Here is a 14,280-nt window from a genome sequence, read left to right on the forward strand (position 1 = left end):
TTTAGCTGTTGAAGGTTGCAATGCCTCACGTGCGAAGAACTTTCCGAATGTGGATGCAGGAATTATTGACACGGCAGCGCCAGTATCAACAGTCATCGTGAGTTGCACGGATTGGCCAAGGAGTACGGAGCATTTGACACTATCAGCATGTGCAATGTGCTGAATGGTCAAGACATTGGAGTCTTGATAGTCTGGATGAGGTGCAACGGGATTATCACTGGTGAACACTCCCTGAACCTGATTGCGTGTAGATTGAAATCTCTGTCCAGACCGGCAAACACGTGCGTAATGCCCTATTTTTCCACATTTAGAGCATGTAGCGTACTTGGCTTTGCAGTTTGGATCATTTGCTTTGTGCGATTGTTCACCACAGCGGTAGCAAATCTGTGACTGCAGCGGTGCTGGTCTCGATTGTTGCGGAGGGTGCTCTGTAGTGTTGCGATGCTTGCGTGGTTTGCGATTTTGCTGTCGGGGTTTTCGGTGTGTAACCGCATGTACATCTGCCTCTGGAGTATGGCTAGAATTCTCCCCGATGATCTTGGATTCACGCAATGCCGACTCGACTTGACGCGAAATTGTAATTGCATCAGTAAGTGTCAAATCTGGTTCAAGCAGTAGGCGCTCTCGAATCTGAGTAGAGTATGTGCGCTCAATAAATTGATCCCTGATCAGCTCATCTGTCATGTTACCAAAGTTACACGATGATGCTAAGGCACGTAGCTCTCGGATGTAATCATCAACGGATTCCCCTGGCAACTGTGAACGTCTGCGAAATCTGTATCTTTCAGCAACCACGTTCAGTTTGGGTTTGAAATGTCTGTCAAGCACCCGGAGAGCAGAATCAAATTCATCTTCATTTTCCCCTGCATTCTCTTGTGGAAGCGTATGGAAAACACGCTGACCTTCAGTGCCAAGGCAGTGCAGTAACAACGCACGTTTACGTACGGCAGGATACGTATTTGCAGCTGATGCAACAGTGTAAGTTTCAAACATACCTCGCCACTGAGTCCACGGAACGGGCGGAGTTCCCGGAGTTACGAGGAAGAATGGAGGCGGTGGAATCGATGCCATGGCTTGTAAGAACTCTCAGTATGATCTATCCTCCCTCGTCGCCAAATAATGTTATATCCAAGGTGTGTAAATGGGTTATAAATCCAGTACTGAGAGAGAGCAATTCAGATTCGAGGTAACACTTTATTCGTACAATTCCAACATGGCGCAGCCCACACATTTCTACTCCAGAGGGCGCTATGCAAATAGACTGTGAACACAACACCGTTCTATACAGGACTTAAGTAACAGCGAACAGAGGCATTGGTGTTGGCATGAGGGATTTGCTAGTTAGCGAAAATATCACAGTGATTGGACGGTAACTTGTAACCTCATGCGACACTCGCCCCGTATAAAGTCTAACTCGTTCGGTACAGCAAAACAGCTGTGAGACAACGAAACTGCCGGTTAAATAACACGGTATCGCCGGGTAAATAACCACAGTCGTTTTGAAGACGAAGACTCCAAATACATGTACATGTAGTCGGTACAGCATGAGGGATTGGCTAATAGTTGAATTAAACTATGAACTTGGCTGAAGAAAGACTGAGAAAATTTGCAAAGCAAGAGCTCTGTAAACATACGTCTTTCACGAAATGCCGCTAAGACAAAAGAGGAAGTATGGCGGGTGGGCCCCAAGGTACTGTGGGTAATAAATTTTAACGTATGGCTGGCACCCTCTAGAGAATAATGCATATGTACCGTGTAGTAATACTCTACAGGTAAGTAGAGCGCAGTAGAATGATAATTTTAACATTAGTTATGAGCTTTCCAATGAATCATTGCACAAAAAAAGAATCAGCCCATGACAAGTAATCAATTAATTAATTTCATCTTTAGCAGGATGCTCCTAAATTCGTTCTGAATATAGTGCGCACAATACATGAACTGGAGCTCGCCACTTAAAACCACTTGTTAAACAGCAGAAAGGCCTGCAAAAATGAATAGGCAAATTTATTTCTTACTGAACATTATAATCCTTTGAATTTCGTTTGGAAAAGAAAATTGATATTGTAAAAATGCACGCGTATATCAATGTGTACGAAATGATACACAATAGGCCTATTCTCTCTTGGTTTAGCTTCATATTCAGATATTCCCACCATGATTAAGTCATGGTTTTGAAAAGATAAGCACATGTTAATAGTTTTATGACGTTCAAAGCGATTAGCATAGCAACACCCCCCATAGGCATCATAAAATACCGTTCAACATAGCGGCAATAAACGAAAACAATAAAAGCCCAATATATTACAGAAATTAAGATGACCTATAAATATAACATTTAAGATGACCTATAAAATATAAACCTTGAAACTAATGACCGAGTCACTGTTGGGTCCGAGTTGGTCGTGCTTGGGTCCGAGTTGGTCGTGCTTGGGTCAGAGTTGGTCGTGCTTGGTAGTGGGTCCAAGTTGGTAGTGGGTCCAAGTTGGTAGTGGGCCCGAGTTGGTAGTGGGTCCGAGTTGGTAGTGGGTCCGAGTTGGTAGTGGGTCCAAGTTGGTACCGGTAGTGGGTCCGAGTTGTCATGGGTCCGAGTTGGTTTGGGTCCAGGTTGATCTGATACCTTTTGTTTGGCACCTGGGACCGAGTTGACTTGAGACCTAGTTGACTCGGACCAAAATGGTTTGAGTCATCTCGGTCCAAAGGCAAGTCGGTTCAAGTCAACTCGGTCCAAGGTTAACTCGGTCCCTGGTCAACTCGGTCTAAGGTCAACTCGGTCCAAGGTCAACTCGGTTCAATGTCAACTCGGTTAAGGTCAACTCGGTCCCAGGTCAACTTGGTCCCAAGTAAACTTGGTCCCAAGTAAACTTGGTCCCAGATCAACTTGATTGGGAAAAAATGCTCATGTTAGGGTACGGTACATCAACAATACACCGATAAAGAAGTTATGTCATACACCGCTGAGGTAATGCCTTGTGGAGATCATGCATTCCACAAAAACATGGCCTTACATAGCGACAGCCCGGTAAAAAATAAAAGGGTGTGGCGTCCGAGTTCGAGTCCAAGTCAGACTCTGAGTCCGAATCTGGAGTCCATGTCTGGAATGGGCAGAGTCTGAAACTGAGTTTGGAGTCGGATTCCGAGTCCGCGTCCGGGACCGAGTTGACTTGGAACCGAGTTGACTTGGGACCGAGTTGACTTGAGACCGAGTTGACTTGGGACCGAGTTGACCTGGGACCGAGTTGACCTGGGACCGAGTTGACTCGAACCGACTTGATTTGAGACCAATTTAACTCGAAACCAACTCGGTGCGAGTCAACTCGGTCCAAGGTGCCAAACAAAAATAGATGGAGAAAAACAATTCTGCAATTTGATTCACAGAACGTGAATGATCTGTCTTTTTGTGTTTGTATTTTCCGTTGTCAACTTTTCCATTTTGATGTATATATTTGGTTTAACTATTTATGTTCTTCAAGCAATGTGTTTCCCCGAAACTTCCTGCCGCAGCAAGTGCATGGGTTGCCCGCTGTTCACAGTGCCTACAGTCACGCGCAATACATGGCCACTGCGCGATACATGGCCATCGTGATACATGGCCATCGTGACTAGCGTTGTGCATACCTTAATTCTCCGTTATTTTTAAGAATCATCCACCTAAAATACAGTTTACATTAATTGAGAAAATGTCTTATCACTTTTGAGGGTCATTTTCGATAGCTTTCGTGGTGCAAATTAAAATAATCCAGACCCAAAATACACAATACTACATTTTTTTTTAGCAAGCGCGGTGCGGCAACCCCTCTCAATCCCGCAATGCACTGGGGTAAACATTGTGTGACATCATTTATAGGGTTATTGAAAATAAGATCCTGCAATGTTGTTTTCTTGGAATATACAGGGTGAGTAAAAAAAAAAAGGAAACCCAAATGGCAGGACCATATTTAAAAGAAGTTCTGCATGTAGCACTTTCAAAATCTAGAATATGACAGCCTACTTATTTGCTTTTTTTTAGTACAAGAATCATGCAAGTCACTCATGTACTGTTCACGTTTTAAACACAACCCCCGTTTTAAAGGTCTGTCTGATAACAAAAAAAGTACATGTAGAAAGTGTTCTTTCAGCAAAACGAATACAATTCACATAGAGATGCACTCAATATGTTCTCGTGTTGATGAAAAAACACTTACTTTTTTTGTGATCCGTGGACAGACCTTTGAGTGTTGTGTTTAAAATTCTGCAACTTGAAAAGTACATGAGTGATTTGAATAATTCTTGAAATAAAACAAAACATTATTTGGGCTTTCATATCCTAGATTTTGAAAGTGCTACATGCAGAACATCATTACAAAAATGGTCATGCTATTTGGGTTCCATTTTTCTCACTCACCCTGCACAGCATTCACAGGGCTAAAACATCATCAGGTTAGTAAGATCACTAGCAATGGTCTGATAGCTCCACCCAGTCAATCAAAAATCGATTTAATTGTGACTTGTTGCTCTATAGTCAGTTCTGTGGACCTTGCCATGTTAAGTTTTGCCAGCTTTACATACCAATGTGTTACAATTCTTGGTCAGTCAGAATGTGTGAATTGAAAAACATTATTAGGCCATTACGATAGCTAAATCTCAATAAGAAGCTGTAAGACTAGTCAAAGTAGTGAAAATGTCATGTTAACAGTTCTAAACCAATCAAATTTCATATACATGTAACACCATGGTATGGCAACCTAAGGTGTTTCCACCACAACATCGCATGAAATTAATATTATTATAAAATCAACAGCAGGTTTTAGATCAACTGAATTCTTTACAGTGACGCCAGTACCTAAACAATGCAGTTTTCCATAAGAAAAGACTCAAGTAGTAATCTTGGTGTTTTGCAATTGAAAAGTATGTGTACATGTATATACCTGTAGCATCATTTCAAAATGTTACATGACTCATTCAGGTCAAGTTTTTTCTTTCTGTTTCCAGTAAACAAAGTGACAGCTTCAATCAGTTTATTACCAATGTTTAATATTAAGTAAATTCGTACAACAAAAACAAAATATAAAATGTACACATTTTGGTACCTTCAATATCTTGATTGATGGAGAGTACTGCCCATTTCCTCTGGAATAAAAACAGACAATCGTAAAATGTCATTTTTTTTTCCTTTTTACAGTTTTACACAGTGTCTAGGATCAAATTTCCCAAAATCCATAGGGATTTTCCATTCTAGTAAGAAAACACTCACCTCTGTTTACCTACATTGTACATTGGCATATCAGCGCGCATGTGCACAAACCTCGCTGAAAAGAATAGCGCACCCTCCGATCCCACTGCATGCCCACAAAGGACCCAGTAACATTATAGCTCAACCTAGTTTTGTTTCAGCAACGCGTAGCATCAACACATACAATATAACCGTACTCGCTGTGCTTGTAAGAATGGTGGACTCGGCCAAGAGTAGAAAAGAAAACGGTTAGCTCAAGCCGTTCTACTGGAGAATCAACCTCCAGTCAACAATCCAAGCGTGATACTTCAACCGCTACAATTAAGTCTAATCCTCCAGGTTCGGCGGTAGGAAATTCTCCGGGGTCGTCCTATTTTTTTTTTTTTTAGTTCCCTAAAAAGGAGGGATGGTAAACAGAGGTGAGTGTTTTCTTACTAGAATGGAAAATCACTATGGATTTTAGGGAATTCCATTACAGAAAACACCTCACCTCTGTTTACCTACATTTGCAGAGTAGCACCGAAAGTCTCAAGGGAGGGAAGGGTCATGTACAGGCCCATCGCCAAGGGATTACCCACGTAACATTTTGACGGACACAGTTACGTGGATAATGGCTCACCTGAGAGTCGGCGTGTATTTACAAGTGAGCTCGCAGCGGTTGCATCTTATATTATTTATGTGAGGGGGGAACTCCAACTCTTCGTACACTGTCAATTTAGTTTAATACTGAGACTGAAACAGGGAGAAAAAGCAATAGTTTCCTGCCTTTCAGGAAATGTCACAATATTTAGCACCATTTTAGGGACACATTCTTCAGAGTTAAGTGAATAATAAACAACCAATGGTTTTTGTTTTATTTCTGATATATCTTTAATACATACTTAACAATATCACACATAACTTGTAACTCTGCAAAGGATGGTTCTTAATAAAACATTTGTGTAATCTTTGTCCGTCAAAATTACCCAATACTGTAGAAACACCCATATACTCACTTTGATGCCTCATAAGATTCTAAGATTTCTGAAGTTATTAAGGGAATTGTCAAACTGTCTTTTTAGAGTATGGGTGTACTTTCTGTGCCTTTTCTGCTGTGACACCTGTCCTGAACATTCTTTTTTAAGAGTGTGTGGTGAACTTTTGGTGTGCTTGGTGAGAGAAGAAGTTTATGTGGTGCAGATTTGGTGTAGTGCTTTGGGGGCTAAGTGGCATTGATGTACTTCTGGTGCACTCATTTATAAATGAACTTTTTCTGGTGCCATTCTGGTGTATGGTCAATGTGTCTGAGTGTGTGTGGTGTACTTCTGGTGTATGGTCAATGTGTCTGAGTGTTCCTGCATGGCATTACGCCTGAGGACAGACAACAAAAGGAGCACAAAGGGGCCATTGATCCTCGAAGGAAGGTGCCTATTGTCCTCGAACGCAGGTTTGTGTGCTTAGTCTATGGGAGAGTGTTATATTACAGGGACAAAGGAAAACACAAAGCCAATCCTCGGAAGCATAGCAAAAAACGACTGGGTGTGTGTGGTGTACTTCTGGTGTATGGTCAATGAGCTTGTCTTACATACGCAGTGTGGACTTCCGAACAAAAGACGTCCACATAATGTAGGTAGCACCGACGTTGTGTGGACTTGCCCACGTCCACACAGTGTTTCCCCATTTCTGGAAAACAGGTTTAGAGGCATTTTTGGGTTAGGTTTATCTGTAGCAGAATGAAGAGAAACACTAAAGGGAATCATAGAAAAAAAATTGGGTTGAAAGAGTTTTCACAGTTTGAGAAAAATGAGTTTTTTCACTGGTTTTTCTTAACTACACGAAAGCAATGGAAAGTCCACACTAGTCATGTGAAACAAGTATGGGTGGTCCTTTGTGGGCATGCAGTGGGTGCGGAGGGTGCAGTTTGGGAGCTATTCTTTTCAGCCAGGTTTGTATGCATGCGCGCTGATATGCAAATGTAGGTAAATAGAGGTGAGGTGTTTTCTGTAATGGAATTGCAGTGAATTTTATTTTGTTATTCTTGGCTTAAGTTTTGTAGATAAACAACTGTAATTGAGAAGAAACTCGAGGACAAGTGCATTTATATTTATGCATACAGCAAAATTGGCTGAAGAGAAAAGCATTGTAAATAAATGATGAATTTTCCTTCACTTGTATTTATAGCCATTACACAAATCATGTACACATAGCTTTACCTGTGGAAGGCTGAACCCCACTGTCCCACGCTGAATACTAGGATGGTCTTTTACACTGAAAATGAACCTTGAACTCGGGGATGTTTTCACCTCAATATGCCTGAAAAACAACAACAAATGTTTCATTATGAACTGCAATCCTGTGAAACTGTCACTCACCATAAAGCCTTGAATGCAAGGCTGTGCATGCGGTGTATCATCGTGGGCTCACATCACCTGTCCAATTCCACATACATGTACAGTCTACATGTACATGAAGAAAACCAAATGCAAGCCCGCAGTGCATTACATGTACACGCACTGCCCCCATGTGAGTGTCCCACCCCGGGTACACTTGGGTGTACATGTACCTGTACTTGTGCGAGTCACCTCGGATCACAGCCTTGATTATTCTTTAACTTCCAGGCTTTATGTCTTAACAGCATGGCGTGTCCAATCAAGGGCCAATCAGATCCTGTTTCATCGTAAGCAGCTCATTTTCACTAACACAACCACAAACCCCGTAAGTTACAGAATAATCAAGGCTGTGCTCCTTTGGAGCACTAGCTATGACTCCACATGGGACAGTACTGCGCATGTGCATGCACTGTGGGCTTTGTGTTTACAATCAACGGATCGGTGTTCGGTATAAAGCGGTATAAAGCTATGGCCAACTGTATGCCCACACTCTGATACAGCACATACACAGCCTTGCATTCAAGGCTACTCACCACACAGAGATCAGGGACCACAAACCACAGCAATGCATTCTTACTGGATGAGTTAACTCCATATGTGTAAGGACACAATACTTGAGAATAAAAAAGGGACATGGGTATCAAATATATAATTGGTTGTATTAATCTTGTAATTATCCAATGTTGTAATCGAGGCCACTACCTCCCAGGCCGAGACCAAGACCGAGGCCAAGGCCACAACCTCCGAGGCCAAGGCCGAGGCCAGCTATTTAAACACGTAAAAAAATATATATCACTCAAACAAGGCTAAGATTTTGTTGTTTTTAACATCTTTTTATCTGATTCACTAACTTTTGGAGTGCCTGGATTACAAATTTTGCAGCTTACCCTGTGTTTCCTCTTGTAATGTTCTTCAAATTCTTCATGGCCATTGTATCTTAATCAGATGATCCAATAATTTGTGTTCATTTTGATGAACTGAGTGATATCATGAACGCCACGTGGAAAGCTGAAGCACAGGATAGACAGGCTTCACATTGCGCGAGTACTTGTGCATACAATGATTAGTTCCCTGTCCCATTATTGCTTTGGCTACTGCTCACTTGTGACGTTCACTCGTTCAGGGCTAGGGCTGAGTGTAGCTTGAACTTGAATGCTCAGCCTACTGGCTAATGACGTCATTGACATGACATGGGGAGATTCGCCAGTAGCACTGGAACAAAGCCCCTGATTTAGACGGCGGTTTTTTATTTTTTTTGGCCAATATTTTCAAATTCTGTTCAAACTAAAGCAGCGGAGGACCCACGAAAAATGAAAAAAGGATTAAGTCGAACACGAAAAAAAAAATTTTGGTTCAACTCTGGGTGTGTTCAAAAGAATCCCTGTTCATTAATTTACACACATGACGCGCCCTGCACTAGGGACGTATTATATGTGGGGACAAAATCACATCTGAGGATCATTATTAACAGCCAATCACAGGGCGCCTTGATTATTAATGCTGAGTAAGACATGCAACAGCCCTTGGTCTACAGACTGTACTGTGTATACATGTAAAATGTATTACTGACCCGGCGGCAGTTACATGCCCTACTCAGCATAAACAATCAAGGTGCCCTGTGATTGGCAGTCCTTGTCCTCGGATGTGATTTTGTCACTGCATTATGATTAGGCCATAGCGTAGAAAAGCCAAAGATGATACGTACATGAGTACATTCAATGCACCATTACCAGTTCATTCATTCGTGCGTATCTGCTTAAAATTTTATTTTGTTTCATGGAACCAACTTGCCAGCTTTTCAAAGGTTTGATACACTAAAAATTTAATTAATTGAAATAGAAAACACATGAAAGTTACATAGTAGAATGACTGATTTTTATTTATGTACATGTACATGTAGATCAACATTTCTAATTGTGATTAGACCCGGTACATACGTAGAGTACAACATCACTGTTATAGTATTTGGCCTTCCCTCCATAACACATAATGAATCAGGCATTCATTATGTTGAATAAAATGGAAGTGCTGGAGGACTCGAGTCCCAATTTTCAAGGACTCGGAATCGGACTCGGACTTGGATAGTGGGGTCTCGGACTTGGACTTGGAAAGAAAACCCACATATTTTTACCTATAACTTTACTGCAAATTCATTTGAAGAAGACGTACTGTTTAGTTTTCAAGATAACATGTCGGAAGTCACTCGAAACGTGCCGCCTCGACTATGTACAATGTACGTAGCTAGTGACGTGAGTTCAGTCAGTGTTGAGTGATACGGATACTGTGCTCGGTGTAAGCATGATGCAAGGACGTACAGTGTACCTACGTCCGCAAATGCCCGTTTGGTTTTTCTCTTCATGACAAAAGACTCCCTAAGCCCCCCCCCCCCAAAAAAAGTCTCCGGTTTCTGGTATGTGCGCGCGTCGCCGTAGCCATGCGCGTTGGCAAAATGAAAAAGGTTTTTTTCAATAAAAGATGATGTCTCAAAACCGCCAAACTCACTGGTTTGACTGGAATCCTGCTGCAGCACAGTTTTAACGTGTTTTTAGATGGGGGTATGATCGAGAAAATAAGCTTTATGTGGACTCTCTGGACTCCCGTACATTTTGCTCTAAGTTTAGTCGGGCACCATTTGCAGTCATCAGCCGACATTTGAAGCAAAAAAAGTCAGGTAAAAAAGAAAAAAAGCCACGTCGCCGCACCACTTTTTGGGCAAGCTCCATACCAGAAACCGGAGACTTTCTTTTTTGGCCTAACGACGTTGATTGAATGGTAGAGAAGAGTCTGATTCAGCGATAATTTTCCAGCAAAATTGTTTTTTTAAATGAGGATCTGAACTTGGGATTTTAATATTTTAACACTTGGGCATACTGCACAATACCGGTACCTTTGGGCCTTTAAGGTTATCTTTGATCTTTGCTTTGTATTAAAAGGGGTCAACAATAAACTTTGTCCTAGTTCTCAACCACGATGATGTGTAATATTTGTGAATTGTGTTAGTGCATTGGTGTCAATGAGAACAAGTACTTGAGATTCATAAAAGGACTCTGACTCGGACTCTGAGACAAGGACTTGGACTAGGACTAGGACTCGGACTCAGATACCAAGGACTCGGACTTGGACTCTGATGGGGTGGACTCGGCTACAGTACTGTAAAATGGACACCAAAGTGGTGATAAACCCTTAAATCTGAAATTAGGAAAGGTAAGGAAAGGAAAGTTAAAAATGTACACTTGGTATACATTCAAAGGAACTGATATTATGCTACTGAACACTCTATCATGTGAAATTACTGTAGGATACTAAGGAGGGTTTATAAAGACCCCAGTAAGTAAGCTGTACATGTAGTTGGACACCAAACGTAACTATCATGTTAAATACCAGTAGTTTATCTGGCGGGCCTGTGCAAAACCAGAAATATTACGACTAAGATATTACAGGTTTACCTGTATTTGTAAAATTCATTCCATTACTAATAACTTATTTACAATATTGATCTGAGGAAACAAATTGTAAGCATATTTTGATTCAAAATGTCCCGTTGTTAAGTGGTATTATGCGGTAAATTTTCAATAAAAATCAAGAATTTTACCCCCTCAAAAAATAATCGTTGATTTATTGGATTATTTATGTTTTCATACTTGTACCTAACACATTAAACCACCAAAATAGATTGTACTGGTACCCAATAATTTAGTTATCAGGAGTGACAGAAATGAATATGGAGTTCCACCTCCAATTTCAAAATGAGGTACATACATGTATGGGCCATTTCAGATCTCACTGAATGTCTGTGAAGATGCTTGATAAGCATGTTTTGGCATGTGATCATCTATGGAACCAGTGATATTCGCCAGCAACACACACTGTACACATGAATAGAGAGTGATCCAAAACTAGGTAAATCCTGGGGAAAAAAACTGTCAAATTCTTTTAAAAATCATCTCTATCACAAAGAATTGATCATATCTTTACGCTCTGAAAAGAAAAATTGAAACAAGTCAGGTGGGTTTACAAACACAAATGCCCCGCAACCGTGACTGTTCCCATGACATAACACCACTCTTTTAACATCAACTTACATGTACCTTGGTCACATGGAACGTTCATTGACAGCATTAGTGTCTTCTGTAGGTTTTATATGAATTACTCCCTAATCCCTATGATCTCAGAATAAATACAAGATTTCTATTGTTTTAGCCACTGTGACCTTGACCCTTCGACCCCCAACGCGATAGGCCTATTTGGATTACCAAGAACGATCCACAAACCAAATTTGAAGTTCACATGTAAAGTATTTCTCAAGTTATCGCGCTGACAAAATTTCTTTTGTTTTAGTCACTGTGACCTTGACCCTTGACCTTTCGGCCCCAAATGCAATAGGCTTCTTAGGATTGCCAAGGACAATCCACAAACCAAATTTGAAGTTCATATGTAAAGTATATCTCAAGTTATCGCGCTGACAAAATTTCTACTGTTTCAGCCACTGTGACCTTGACCCTTGACCTTTCGGCCCCAAATGCAATAGGCTTCTTAGGATTACCAAGAACAACACACAAACCAAATTTGAAGTTCATATGTAAAGTATTTCTCAAGTTTTCGCGCTGACAAAATTTCTTTTGTTTTAGTCACTGTGACCTTGACCCTTGACCTTTCGGCCCCAAATGCAATAGGCTTCTTAGGATTGCCAAGGACAATCCACAAACCAAATTTGAAGTTCATATGTAAAGTATATCTCAAGTTATCACGCTGACAAAATTTCTTTTGTTTTAGCCACTGTGACCTTGACCCTTGACCTTTTGGCCCCAAATGCAAAAGGCTTCTTAGGATTGCCTAGGACAATCCACAAACCAAATTTGAAGTTCATATGTTAAGTATTTCTCAAGTTATCGCGCTGACAAGATTTGTCCGTACACACACACACCCACCCACCCAGACTTGTTTCACATACCTTGTGTGGACTTTCCTTTCTTTTCGTGTAGTTAAGGAAAACCAGTGGAAAAACTCATTTTTCTCAAACTGTGAAAACTCTTACAACCCAATTTTTGTTCAATGATTCCCTTTAGTGTTTCTCTTCATTCTGCTACAGATAAACCTAACCCAAAAATGCCTCTAAACCTGTTTTCCAGAAATGGGGAAACACTGTGTGGACGTGGGCAAGTCCACACAACGTCGGTGCTACCTACATTATGTGGACGTCTTTTGTTCGGAAGTCCACACTGCGTATGTAAGACAAGCTCACCACCCACATACACACCCACCCACACCCACCCACCCACCCACCCACGGAAGGACAAGGCGGAAACAGTATGCCCCTTCGGCTTCGCCGCGGGGCATAAAAACGCACCATTAACTAATAGCCAGGTACAGCTCGGAGCGAAAGAATCTGGACTCACGCGCTAAAACACGCATACCAAACTATTTACTATTATTTTTTTCACCAGCTAGGTTTAGCGCACCAATAGCGCACCAATCACGCGAAGTTAGCATGTGGTTAGCACATGGTTAACGCGTGTACGCCGCAGTATTTCATATTGTCCCTGATGGAAAGAAGGAGACAGGCTTCATGCGCGGGGAAACAGGTTTGGAGCATTGTACCATGCGTGGCTTCACGCATTATTCACTTACGCGGGTAGGGCTTGGCTAGATTCCAGGGTTGGGTAAAGTTGTAACATTGTAATACATTTTGTGAAGCTGTGCTTGTCTATGCTGGGAATCGATCAGTTGCAGTTCTGGTAGTGGTGCGGCGAGTTGCCCACAGAGTCCGCTTAGTGAAATAAATTACAATGTAGATCTTCCTACAGAGTTTCCCATCTGTGTGTCCCCTTTCCTTGCATTTTGCTTGACTTAGCAGACAAGAGCCCTATAGGCTCCCACTACAATATCCTCGCCATGTGCAGAGCATTAAAAATACAGCGCGAACAGCGACCGGACCTCATGCAGCCACTATTTTATGCAAATCAATCGCCTAGGTCCAATTGTCCATGTGAGGTTTTGGGGGTGGTGCTCACCTTAAAAAGCTGACCTTAAAAGTCATTTTCTTATTGGTAGATCGTTGCGTGGAAACTTGCATAGCAGCGATGTGAAAGTTCAAAGCGATAACGTGTGACATACACATGATGTACTACTGTACATAATACATACACACACGTTGTGTGTCTCACGTTACACACTGCACCAATGCATAAAAAATGTGGTTTCTGCCACGTACGCAAAAGTTGAATAGCTACCGGTAGCTGCAAATACTTTGATGACGTCTCCATTTACCAAGGTGTGATTGGACACTCCACATATTAGCCCCGCCTACACTTATCTGAATTCCCATATGAGGTTGTGCGCTGGAAATCAAGCGCAAAATAAAGAAAAACATAAGCTTTGGCCCCACCATGCTATCTGTAGTTGGAGATCACATTCAAATTTAATACTTGGCTAATGCTTGTCAGAGGTGTTTGACTCACATAGCGGGATCAACGAAACGCTAGTTCCATTTTGACACATACGCTGGCGTTTGCAAAATTAAACAGGACGCAATTCATCTGTTTATTGTTATCAGCTACAAAAACCTAAAATCTAAACGTTATTCAATAGGACAATCTCTACTTCCTACCCCACTCAATTAGAAGTATTATGAGACAAAAGGCAGAGCAGTTCAATTCTTTTGGAGGGGAGGTTTCCACAACCCATCTACTTAAATCACAAAGG

At 41.5% G+C, this 14,280-nt stretch overlaps 1 protein-coding gene across 2 annotated transcripts in view; it reads right to left on the reverse strand.

Annotated features, from left to right (window-relative positions):
* LOC119722623 (vesicle-fusing ATPase-like) overlaps nt 1-14,280 on the reverse strand; it is a 236,076-nt gene that overhangs the window by 205,883 nt on the left and 15,913 nt on the right. For both annotated transcript variants that reach the window (XM_038192822.1, XM_038192821.1), the window contains exons 3-4: nt 7,402-7,501; nt 5,067-5,106 (exon numbers count right to left, since the gene is read on the reverse strand). In XM_038192822.1, the coding sequence (XP_038048750.1) occupies nt 5,067-5,106; nt 7,402-7,501 (140 nt within the window). The remainder of the gene's footprint in view (nt 1-5,066; nt 5,107-7,401; nt 7,502-14,280) is intronic.

Source organism: Patiria miniata, unplaced genomic scaffold (genome assembly GCF_015706575.1).
Source record: "Patiria miniata isolate m_02_andy unplaced genomic scaffold, ASM1570657v1 HiC_scaffold_16, whole genome shotgun sequence".
Lineage (NCBI taxonomy): Eukaryota > Metazoa > Echinodermata > Asteroidea > Valvatida > Asterinidae > Patiria > Patiria miniata.